The sequence below is a fragment of the Lacerta agilis genome, chromosome 2 (genome assembly GCF_009819535.1).
Source record: "Lacerta agilis isolate rLacAgi1 chromosome 2, rLacAgi1.pri, whole genome shotgun sequence".
Lineage (NCBI taxonomy): Eukaryota > Metazoa > Chordata > Lepidosauria > Squamata > Lacertidae > Lacerta > Lacerta agilis.
Window position 1 is genome coordinate 33,800,574 of NC_046313.1, and position 12,501 is coordinate 33,813,074.

Consider the following 12,501-nt stretch of genomic DNA (forward strand, 5'->3'; position numbering starts at 1 on the left):
AAATAAGCTGGATCTTCTCAAACAGCTGTTACACTGTGCCTCGTCCAGATATAAGCCAGTCCCTAAACTGTTAATGCTGTAGGTTTCGACAATTTGAGTTTTTTAAGACTGATGTGACAAAATTCCACAATTCTAAATTGGGACAACAATAACTTCCCTCCCTGAAATAAGAAGTAATCAGTACTATGACCTCAATGAACATTTTAATGTAACTCCAAGATCTGATATCATAATCAGTATTTTAAATGATGAAAACATATCAGAAAGCTATCTCAAAATCAGAGTGAAAATCTAACCGTATGAAGAAACACATGGACATTCACTATAAATCTGCATCCTGGAACAAAAAAAAACTCCATTCAAATTCAATGGGAAATGGTTAAGCTTGTATGTTTACCAACATTAACAGACACTGACTGATTTGACCAGCACTTAAATCTGAGGTCAGAACTAATCTGAAAACTAGTACAAATTTGAAAGCATCCAAAAAGTCAGCTTCTTTCTATTTGTTTCTTTCATTCTAGTAGCTGAAATACTTGTTTATGCAGTCAGGAATTCAAAAAGCACAAACATTTAAGTGGGAATCTGTCCTGCAAGTTTGCTTTCACAACAACACTGACTCCATAAATGCTGAAGCTGTCAAGACTCTCCCAGGAAGGCATATGCAAATGTGGAAGGGTTAAGAGATGAGAACGCTAAATAAAACAGCTTTATTTAGAGACAAAATCCAAAATTAGGCAACGCATGTGGAAAAGCCTATTACTCTTTTAATTTTCTTCACTACGGTATGCTACAAAGTATGTTCCGTCTGATGTGGGAACCTTTAATGCGTTCAGAAAAAGAGCTGAGCAGCGTAAAAAAGAGCATTCTTCATTATTAGATAGTGAGTACTCCATGAAATACTAACACTCCAAAACCAAACAGCAGTAGATAATGACAAATAACAACTTCATTTTTTTGCCCAGCGCAGCATATCTTTAGCAAGCAGCTCTTTCTCTGAGGACGCCATTTTATCAAACCTGAAAGGCAGCCAAAAGCTTAGGACGCTGTGCTGCTGCTGCTGTCTCTGAAACATTATGTAATAAACTGATTTAGCAGAAGCAGATGCCATTTGCCCCCTTCCCCCCCCCCCCTTGCTGCTCTATAGGGGCCAACAAGTAATGAAATACCTGAGAAAAGGTGCTGCCCAACCATCCTAGGAGACGCTACATTGTGTGCAGAGCTGTCTCCCCTCCTGCATCTAGGTTCGCCTGGGCTCTCGGCTTCAATATGTCGGCTGTGTACAGAGTGAGCCTCATCCTGTAGAGCTGCCAAGAAAATCGCTCAGTGCAAGTGTGCGCCCAGACAACCTGCAAGCTTGCTCAGGCCCTAGCTGTGCTGGCTTTGGAAATGCCCTTTCCACACAGGGAGACTCCTACCCCCACCTCCAGCAGCACACAGCCCCCTTAACTCTGGGTAAGGTATCAACAGATGAGGATTTTAAAGCTTTGATTATCTAATTGCAGCTGACACTAAACCGATCTTCCTTCCTCTTTAAATTCTTTCAACTGTCACAAAACATTTTCACTTCGAGACCTAGCCACAATTAGCACGGTGGCTGCTTTTCTTCTGGTTTTTGAAAGTCAGCCAAAAGAACAGCCGCATATTGCCGATTGGCTGCATGCAAATACATTCCTGCCTCCTTCATGTTTCCATCCTCTTCTTTCCTTCTCTAAACAGCAGTGCTACACACACTTGGCATACCAGCACTAACTACAATACTGGGGACAAACCTTATATAGAACCTGGCAAGCCTCCAGGTGCTTAATTACTTCTCTGCCTTTATCGCAAAAGCTGAAAACATGCAAGTCTATTAAAAATCACAGCTTCTATTTGTGAGCATACAGCATTGTCACTGCGTGCTCAAACAATACATTATAGACTATAAGTGCTTTTCCCTCTCACAATTTCAAAGCGTGGAATGGTAGAGGGAGCTCTTTTACTGCTGCTTAAAGTTCATTGTCAGCCTTCCTAGATTTTGAGAGCAAATCAGGTGATTTATAGCATACAAGCTATGAATGATGGTGCCACCCATCTATCTAGACTTTAAGACTATAAAATTGACCACCAATAGGGATTACTACTAATAATATAGTTATCCAAGCATAGGATAAGTACTCCCAGAACTAAAATATGCATCAACTTGCCATAACAGATCTCATAGGAGAAGAATCAGCTGCAATTACTCAGAAACAAAAAAGTTAAAATGCACACAAAACATTATCTAGCTCCTAAAAATATACACATAGAACTGCACCAAGCATATGAAGGAACAGAGCCAACATTCTGTGAATCTAAGATATATACAGTATACTATAAATTTAAAAAGTAAGTTTCTAGCCCATAAGAGTTATACGCTAGGCTCAAAAATGAGCAGGCATTGCTAATGGAAGTAGCCAGAGGAGCTGCTGAGAAAGATTTCCAGTGGCCAGAACTTCAAGTGTCCTGCAGTCTTAAGAATGCAAGGGTTCATTGACCTGCACAGTGGACTGTCCTCTGTGTAACTGAAAAAATATGTAAAATTAAAAATGCAAATGTGCTTAGTCTGCATGAATTTGTTTGCAAACTATATGCATTTAGGTTACTTTGGCACCATTTTTAAATGCAGGGTATACATGGCCAACAATCTCTTTTGTTTATGACACTGTATCACTGATGTCTCTTTGAACATTTAGCCACCAATTCCTCAGTCATTGCAACTGCTTTACCTTCTTCTTAAGAATTTATATTTTTATGTTTCAGAATTTTCTTTAACATTTTTGCTCTCATTTTGCAAATTCTTGGTTTCTCTTTTCTGTAAAATTTATTTTACTTTTAAAAGTATTTCTCATAATCTAACAACAATATTAAAAAATTATAAAACATTAAAAACAATACAGATCAAATACTGCATAGGCCTGTCAATGTAAGAAGGTCTTCAAGAGACACCTGAAAGCCTAAAGCAAGGATGCCTGCAGATGCCCACAGGATGGGCTGGTAACACTGAATATCACCTTGAACCACTGGGTTGGTGGCTTGTTAGGTTTCCCCATCCCAAGGCTGTCAATGTGTGTAAATGACTAACTGAAGGAGAGAGGTGCAAATATATCAGATATGTCAACATATTTGCTACAAAGCCGTGTTAGAAACAGGGATAGAATAAGTAGGAGCCAAATGGCTTCTGGGACCTGTATTGTGGGCACCAAAACAGAATGTCTAGTCGCCGGGGGGGGGGGGGGCAGTCAGCAACACTTATTTATTATTTTGATAAGCATGAATTAATATGTGATTCACATAAGTGACAATTGTTAATATTACATTTTTAGCAGAAATTATTAGCACATGTTTAATTTGGTGTTTACAATAGAAATATTGGTACTCTACTTCAGTTTTCAAAACACTCTACTCTTTATTGTTAAACTCCTTATCACATTGTCTATGCTTAACGTATACTTTGAGGCTTCAAAGCACATACATTTCAGTAATCCTTGAGTGACAACCAGGCGCAAAAAAATGGCACTCAAGGCTTTTTGTGGTGCTCGCAAATGGAGAATCTTTGGGTGCAAAACGCATTCTGCTAATTTCGAGCTCTGCTACAAATATTTCAAATATGTATTTTTAATTTTTAAAAAACCACTATGGTGTGTTCAAAGTACTATTTACGAGTTAGTTTCTAGCAATTGCTAAATACTGAAAAGCCAGACATTAGTTTATGAAGAAATAAAATTACTTCTGCCCTATTAACCAACATCTGTCTTCCTTTTCCATCCCAAAGGTGTCCTGAATTGAGCTATAGTTGTCAGACATCCTATGGGGATGGGATGGGCATTTAAGAATATATTTCATTCCAGAATGTATATCTGGTAAGAGTTATACTCTGCACTTGTAGCTACTTGGTTGTCCTTTAAACATGGTAGACTTCAAAGGTATTTAAAATGTGTTCCAAACTATTCCAATTACTCACAGACATACTAGATAGAGAGATCAGCTGTTGGCAGGATCTTGCCAATGTTGGAAGACTCCCAAGCACCTGGTAGCCAAGCGCCTACAAATTTAAGTCTGGCATTTAAAACCATGACAAAGGCAACCACAAAATGTGATGCTGGCCCTAGGAATTAAAATCACTTTTCCAGTCTTGCACCCAACCACCCCTATGCCACTAAGTAATGGGTGTAGCAATTACTAATGCTGTTTTCCATTTTTTCCCTTCGTTGCTTTTATATCCTGACTTTCTTCCATCATAGAACCAAAGGTGGTGTACATGTAGTTTATTACAGGTTATAAATTTAAAGCTATTCTTTTCTTCAAGCCCTGCGGAAAATATTTTCTTTTTGCAAAAAGAGTGTTACAACTCTCCAGTTATATTACTTTCTCAGATGTCTGGAATTTTGTTTAGGCAAGTCTCAAGCAGAAAATAAAAGCAGTGTTATCTTTTTGGTGCAAGTTACAATTGCAATAATCTTCTAAGCACACAAAAATGGTAATTTTACTTTTAAATATAATTTTACACGGAAATATTGTATACCGCAAGAAGTTTTTTAAAAATTAAGACATTTATAAATGCAATTTAAAAAATAAAATAATGTGGCCACTTCTAACAGGGTATCATAATGCTTAGGACAACATATATGTGTATATGTAACTTGGAACAAACATGTGCATACATTTTAGGAGATACATTAAAATCAGCTTTCTGCTTAGAAATTAATCTATTTATCTGGAATTGTCATTTGAAATCCTAAACTTGTTTTACATGATAGGCACCTTCCTCTCCACAGCAAATAAGTGTTATGTCACAAACATCCCAAAGGAAGATTAGGACTTCAAGTGGGACATAAGCAGCAGGAAGAGCAGGTCAACTTCCAACCCAGTCAAAACCGATTAGCCATGCTAAAAATATACAGAAACTCCATTGCAAGGCGGCAAAGGTTACCGATTACATAGTACACTTTTCACAACCTCCCAAATGCCAAGTTTAGCCAACTACCAAAGTAGAATCATAGAGTTGGAAGAGACCACAAGGGCCATCCAGTCCAACCCCTTGCCAAGTGATGCTCTTCTTCCTTTACCTCGAGACAAATATTTTAAGGCTCAGCTATTATTAAATGCTAAGGCCATGTCTCACACTCTCCTTCTGAACCCCCTTCTCCATGTAGCCAAACTTTCATGATGTGATAGCCTTGAAGTATTCTCATTCAGTTTCCAATATACCCCACTGGGTAGTGGGTTAATTTGTCTACTCTCCTCCCTCTCCCCCATTGAGAAATAAAATTATTAACACACGTTTTAAAGTTTGGCTCAGGGACAAAATCTGTTAAGCAAACTACTACTTAAATTTCATGTTTATGTGATGATGAAAAGTGTGCTAAGCACTTAATGTATTTTGGGAACATAATGTAGGCACATATTATCATATAAGAAACTTATTCTGGCAACCAGTGGACAATATCCAATATTAGTCATACTCAGAGCAGAACAAGTGAAATCAATGGAATTGTGTAACTTAAGCACCTTGATTTCAATGGGTCTACTCCAAATATGGCTTAGTTGGCTATCACTCAGAAATTTCTAAATATCAGGGGTCTGAATTTCAAAAAGTATCATATAACAGGTACAGCAAGTGACAAGGTTTTAAAAAGGGGTATTAACAAATATATCAGAACCTACAGAATTCTGGGGAAATTCTCCTTTCATTCTTTGTGAACTTTGGACTAAACTGCATTTATAGGAATATTTTTCATAGTTTTAGACCTCAAGATACTCAAGGCAATGCAATCATTTGTAATTCAGTGGTCTGAATGTTTAAGCTAGCATCCAGTTTTAACAAGGTCTCATACATTATGTGCAGAGGTGTATCTAAAACAGTGGTCACAGATATGTCACTCATCTTTAAGAAATTAAATAGCATGCACAAGTCTACTTCTCTTTAAATGCTAAGTTATTGTTTAGGCATTGCATGAAAGTGGTTGTCCTTATATTTTGGAATATGTGTAGCTTTCCACTTCCATACCCACCTTTAATTTTCACTCTTGTTTTAGAGTTTTCCAAAACACATCTGCTTTTCAAAGTCATCAGCTATACTACATTAAACTATGTTTTTAATTAGCAAAATACAGAACAATAATGCTCAAAAATGGTCTGAATGCACTCAACAGTTCTACTGCTGAAGAAATGAAAGTAAGCTGCCTGGATCAGAAATCACCTGGCAACCATATGTAAAGTGCTCTGATAGAGTAGGGTATAAATAGTTTAGTAATAATAATGTTTTAACAAATATGGCATTTATTTGCATGCATATTTTATGCATTAGGATGGTAACTGATTACTGCAAAGGCCCATGGAAATTTATGTTGTATTTTATCAATTTTATTATTCATTCAGTTTAAAGATATACTGGAAAGATATACTGGAAAGAATAAAACTCCAGTTCCATTACTTCTCTTCCTGTCATCTTTCCTTCAAGTGTACATCTAGTGCTAGCATTCTCGTTGGTTCTCCACTTACATATTTAGATTTCAACAGCATCAGCACTTAGAAAATCTATCTGAGGCCCTCTGCCAAGAGTGGAGTTCTTCTCCAGACATTCAAACCTTTGATGTGCAACCAAGAAACTAAAATAATTTTGTTTTAAGATTGAGCAGAATGTGCTTCAAAATCATATGAAACCTGATGGCAGATTTATTTCCATATCTTATTAAAGCATTTTACTGCTTTTGTTTTCATATATTCCCCACCCAGAAATATCAAGGATAGGCAGAATTAAAAACCTAAATAAAGGACAAAGCAGAATCACACTGCTATAACTGAGAATTCATTCTAAAGCCAGCCTATTTCAATCAAACCCCTAAGGTTTATGTATAACTCCACATGAACTAATCCACTAGGAAGAATAAAATAAAGCAATTTGCATGACAGGCTGCAGCATAACTGTCTTTCAAGAATAAACGTATTAAAATACATAGGGTTGCACCCAAATGCTGCTGAGTGTGCCTTCACCTTCCTGTCCTGTCCTCTATAGTGCCCCACACCCCCAAAAAATCTGTTCCAGAGGGTTAGGGGGCAGGTCTCCAGAGCATATTTGGGAGTTCACAAAAGGCTGCAGTCCCATTGGACAAGTGCAGCTTCACTCACACAGCACTGGATACAACACATGTATTTTCAATTAAAGATCTCATATTAGCTGGTAACAATTTGATGAAATGTTACAACCACATTAAAACCAGCATTTAAGGTCTAGGACTTCACACCTTTGAGAAAAACAAACAAAGGAATGTTAAAAATTTAAGGAATGTTTCAGCATTCAGCATACCTAGAAAAGATTATTTTACCAGCTTAAGACTGAAGAATGTTGGCACTTTGTGCTTACAAAGATTCTTAAACTGCTACAAACAATAATCAAGTGCCGGCCAATTTTTCTATCACTGTTAAGCGTATTAAGGTAGACATATGAAAGAAAAATGGGAATCAGGGCTCAATTAGACTCAAACCTCACCACGATTTAGCCCTTGAAACTGTTTTTTGGTTTTGATTTTACTGCTCAGGCTCCATCCTGCTGTTCATGAATGCTTTCCTCCTCACATCTGAAGAACCACAGTCTGATCCCAATGAATGTGTTTCAGAGGACACAGAATTTTGAGTTAGACTTCAGCACTGCCCCGAAAAATCACAATAATCAATAAAATGGATTTTTAAAAATACACCTGAAGCATTTATCCATTTGTTTTTGGATAAGGGATTGGAAAGATTTGCACTCAGTGTATCTTGAACTCCTGCTTACGAGAGAATGCCTCCTTCCATTTACTTACTCCAAATAAGCCTTGCATTTCATTCATACTGCCTGGGTCAGCTTTGGTAGACCCCTTTTAGCCTCATCTTTTCTCAGGCTATTATTGGGAAGGAATATATTCTGAGATCCACAAGTAATTCTTCTCAGCTATGATATAAGCTGGCCTAAAGCCCATTAACTCTCACAGGACTAGCTCATCCTGCTACAATATCGTATCATGCATTTATAGCAGGAACAGTTGCCAACTCTAATGGTTTCTTAAAGTAACAGCTGCTGAATTTTTCAGCTGACTTAAACAAACAATAACTTCAAACTCAGATTTTGAGAAATAAATTGTGTCAACATTCTATATAAATTATTTTATTCAAACCAATACAGAGATAGGGTGGCTCACTGCCACTTATGCTCCAACCCTATCTCAGCCCATTTCATCAACCACACTTTCTCAGTATATCAAGAAACGAAGTGGGCTCCACAGCACTGCAAAGGGCCTTCAAGAGCAGTTGTGTCTCACCATTCCATAACGAAATTAGGGCCTGGACATGATCACCTGTTCTATCCACTGAAAAAACCCCACAGCAGTCAGGAATCTTTCAGATTCCATCAGTCTCCAGCAGGTGGACCATCCTAACTGGTTCCTCACCCTTGCAGGGGAGAATTGTCCTTGCAAGTCCAAATCTCACAAAGAAGTGGTCTGACCATGATAATGGAGTGATATTCACCATCCTTTATTTCCAGACCACCCCTCTCCTCACATGAAGTGAAGACTAAATCAAGATTATGCCCTGTTCTGTGCCTTGGACCAATGACTATCTGAAACAGGCCTATGGTTGCCCTGACCTCCCGAGCTGAACATAAGGAATCCTCACTGTGCATGCTGAAGTCACCCAAACCACCTCTCTGGGTTCCTCCAACACGACAACCTCAGCCAGTTCGGTCAGGGAGGCTGTTGAAAAACAAAACTATCAATGTCTACCAGCCATGATGGCTGCATACTACCTCCACAATCAGAAACCATATGCCTTTGGATACCAGTTGCTGGATATCAAAGGTGTGGAAAGTACACTGTATCTATCTATCTATCTATCTATCCATCCACCTGCCTGCCTGCCTGTTATTGCAATGCATAAACAGCAGCTTCTTAAAAAGGGAAGAGGGATATGTTTTTCCCGTTCCTCTACCTCAGTCCGGAGGTAGGCCCACGTAGGTCCTGCTTGCAAACTTCACAAATGGCTGGCAGCTGTTAGAATAGGAAGTATTTAGAACAAAAAACTAAATGGCCTTTTGGTCAGATACAACAGGGCTCATCTTGCACAGAAAGCCCCGGTTCAATACCTGGCATGTTCAGGTATTGCTGAGAAAGAGACCTGTCTGAAACACTAGAAAGTCACTGCCAGTCGGAACAGACAAAGCAGAACCAGATGAAACAATGATTTGATTATGACTGCACACATACTATACCTTTCAAGCAACTCTGAAGCACATTCTTTCCCTTCAGATAATTCTGGGCATTGTATTTTACCCCTCACATAGTTATGATTCTCAGCAACACTTAACAAGCTATACTGCCCAGAATTCTTGGAGGGAAGAAATGTGCTTCAAAGGTATAGTGTGTATGTAGCTTTGATGTAAGACAGCTTCATGCATTCATGGACAAATTCTGCAGACAGCTTTCCTCAAATTGGGTTGTGCATGAGAACAGCTGGCAGTATGAAATTTTTGCATCATATCTACATATGTCATAAACTAAGAGTGGGGGACCTGTGACCCTCCAGATGTTGCTGAACTCCAACTTTCCTCTGCCTCAGCCAGCCAGTCATGGATGATAGGAGTTGTAGCCCAACATCTGGACGGCCACCCCTTTCATAAAGAGTTTATGGAAGGTTCCCCACCCTTTCCATAAACAGTCAAAATTTAAGATTTCTCAATAGGCGGTGAGCTGTAACTGCATTGGAATTGCTGAAAATAGGCAGGAGGGGGGCTGATATTTCTTGCTTGCCTGGATGTCCAGTTAACTCAAAGCAGAGATGAAATGCAACAAGGAGAAACAGATGGGAGTGGATCCAAGCAAGTGGGCAAGAAGCTGCTGCACAGAGGTTAGAGGAGCAAGACAGATATTTGTGACTAAGCAGAAGATACAGAGAGTTTAGAAGGGATGTGTAATTGCAAACGTTTCTGAAGATTGGTTAATGAGAAATACAGTATTATGAAGCATTACTTGAGTGCATGTTATATATTTTCCCCATGACAGCCTTGTATTATGAGAACTGAAGATTTGAAAGGAATACCTGAAGTCAACCAAGCATGAAGCAAGATTAAATGTTGCATTATGTTTTGCTATGTGGGCTACAAATAACTATGAAGAAAAATATTGTTGTTATTGTAACAGTGAATATTTTAAGATTATCCACATTACGGCTACGTCAGAACAAACCTTAAAATTATACACATGTAACCTAGCATGAAGCCAAAGTCCACTGAGGAGGCAACATTGCCTCGTGGCTTTTAGGACACACTTATAGCTTCTGAACACTGTAGCAAGGATGCAGCTCTGATAAAACATAGTAAATCAATCTACCAATTAACAAAATAAAGCGAACAGGCAAGTCTCTTCAAAGGTGTGTGCCTCCCTTTAAGTTACAGATTAACTGTTTGGGGTTCCCATATATATATACAGGATACACCTTAGCTTATAGGATCTGCCTATCTCAGTACAAGTAGATTCAATCACAATATGTTTCAACGTCTACTCAGAATGGGGTATCAAGGAAGCAAACATAACAATTATTTAAGCCAAAATATACTTCAAGTTGTACGGACTCAGAAGGAGCTGATCAGCAATCATCACTTGGTCCATTCAAGATATACAAGCATCAGGCTGTGAAGGTTTTGGTTAAAGGAATGCTCTCTTCCCATGAATTGTCTTGTCTCCTTATGGAGATCCACCTTCCATTTTGTACACCATTTTTAGATACATATGATTTCACAAGGTTGCATCCAACTAAGTTCTAATAAAAGTAGACCCACTGAAATTGACAGACATGGGTTTAGTAATTTCAGCGGGTTTACTCACAGTAGAACTTAGCTGACAACAACCACTGTTTCAATCAATTAGTCCTAGCTGTTGCCTGTAGGAAAGCTTTACAATTATAAGCTGCTTCTTGCTAACTTGGTTTCAAGACTTTTAGTTTCTTACATTTATGTTCTAACCTCTCAGGGAAGCATGCATGGGCAATGTTCTCAACTAGAGTATGGTAAGCAGAGATCAGCGGTGTTGAAACAGGCAACATTTGGTACAGAAACAGCATGTGACTACTGCTTAATAAGCTACCAATATGGCTTTATTTTAGTGTTTCTGAAGAATTAAGTCTCATTTCTACACTGCTCGCACATACTTTCTAGGTGAATGTGCTCCTGCGACCAGAGAACAGAACAAAGTCTTCCCCTCTAAATGACCACTATGTTCTGAATGGGAGAAAGGCAATTCTGAGTTAAAGGTTAACTATTTAATTGAGAATCTGAACAGGTTCTCTTCATGCAATGCATTTTCCAGCATAAATCCTTACCTGTTGGGGTCTGAGTTTTACTGGGGTGGTGATGTCCACCTACTCCTGGCTGTGGAGGAGGACTTGCTCCTGCTTGTCCAGTACCTTGCGCTGGGCTCGTGCTGATCAGAGTTCCAGTAGGCAGAGGCTGGCCTCTTTTTAAGAGCTGCTTCTGTTCTTGTTGGCGGAAGCGTGGAGGCACCTCACGAGGCAGGTATCGGGATGCAGCTGGCTGCTGCCCATTGGCAGATGCACGCTTGCCATTGCTATTGTTAGTAATAGTGCTGGTGGAAGTACTGGTACTGGTACCGGCAGGTTGGGGCTGGCTTAAACTGGTCTTAATAGGTTCTGGCACTGTTGAAAATGAAAAATTAAGAACACATTTATTGGGCGAAAGAAGTAAACAACATTCTTTTTAAAAGACAGCTTAACTGAAAGTAGATCTCAGTCCACCTTTGTACACTTGTTTTAAATAGAAACTAAGTAGTTTCCCCCCAAAGTATGTGTTATACAAAACCAACACACGGTACATTTAAATGCAATCATTTTTGTACAAAAATATTTATTGGCAACATCAACTGATTATGAAGTATGAAGGGATCATAATTGACATGCGTTTAAATAATTTTAGAAACAGGTCCCTAATCCATTATCATGTCATTCCCTAATCATGGCTCCACAACTAAAAAGGCCCTGTCTCATATGCCCACCTGCTTTCTGCATATGAAGGAATGCAAAGCAAGGCTTCAAATGCTGATTTAAGTGGAAGGCCAGGCACATCTAGGATGAGGCAGATTATTGAGAGATTTAGAAGTCAAAACCAGTACTTTGCATTGGACCTGGAAACAAATCAATAACCATCACAAATGAAATAATATATGTCCCGTATTATATGCATTTTGAACCAACTGAGGTTTCTGAGCACTCACACAGAACACCTTATGTTACGATAGCTTAGAAAAACTTCATACAGCATAGTAACAGTTCACACAGATAAAAGTCAGCAAATCATATTTTGGTATAGTTTATACACTAGGTCACAAATGTTCAGGCAGGCCTAGGTACCAAGTTGTTAGAATAATCTCAATATCTTCTTAACAAATCACAATGAAGACTTAATTTGTGCCTTCTCATAAATGTCAAACTTCACCT

The 12,501-nt window shown here is 38.7% G+C and overlaps 1 protein-coding gene across 10 annotated transcripts in view; it reads right to left on the bottom strand.

Annotated features, from left to right (window-relative positions):
* The window catches only part of TNRC6C (trinucleotide repeat containing adaptor 6C), a 113,077-nt gene that overhangs the window by 48,638 nt on the left and 51,938 nt on the right, over positions 1 to 12,501 (bottom strand). For 7 of the 10 annotated variants that reach the window (XM_033139444.1, XM_033139440.1, XM_033139437.1 and 4 more), the window contains 2 exons: positions 11,371 to 11,703; positions 1,170 to 1,307 (listed from right to left, as the gene is read on the bottom strand). In XM_033139444.1, the coding sequence (XP_032995335.1) occupies positions 1,170 to 1,307; positions 11,371 to 11,703 (471 nt within the window). The remainder of the gene's footprint in view (positions 1 to 1,169; positions 1,308 to 11,370; positions 11,704 to 12,501) is intronic. The other 3 variants (XM_033139443.1, XM_033139447.1, XM_033139446.1) reach the window with 1 other exon arrangement.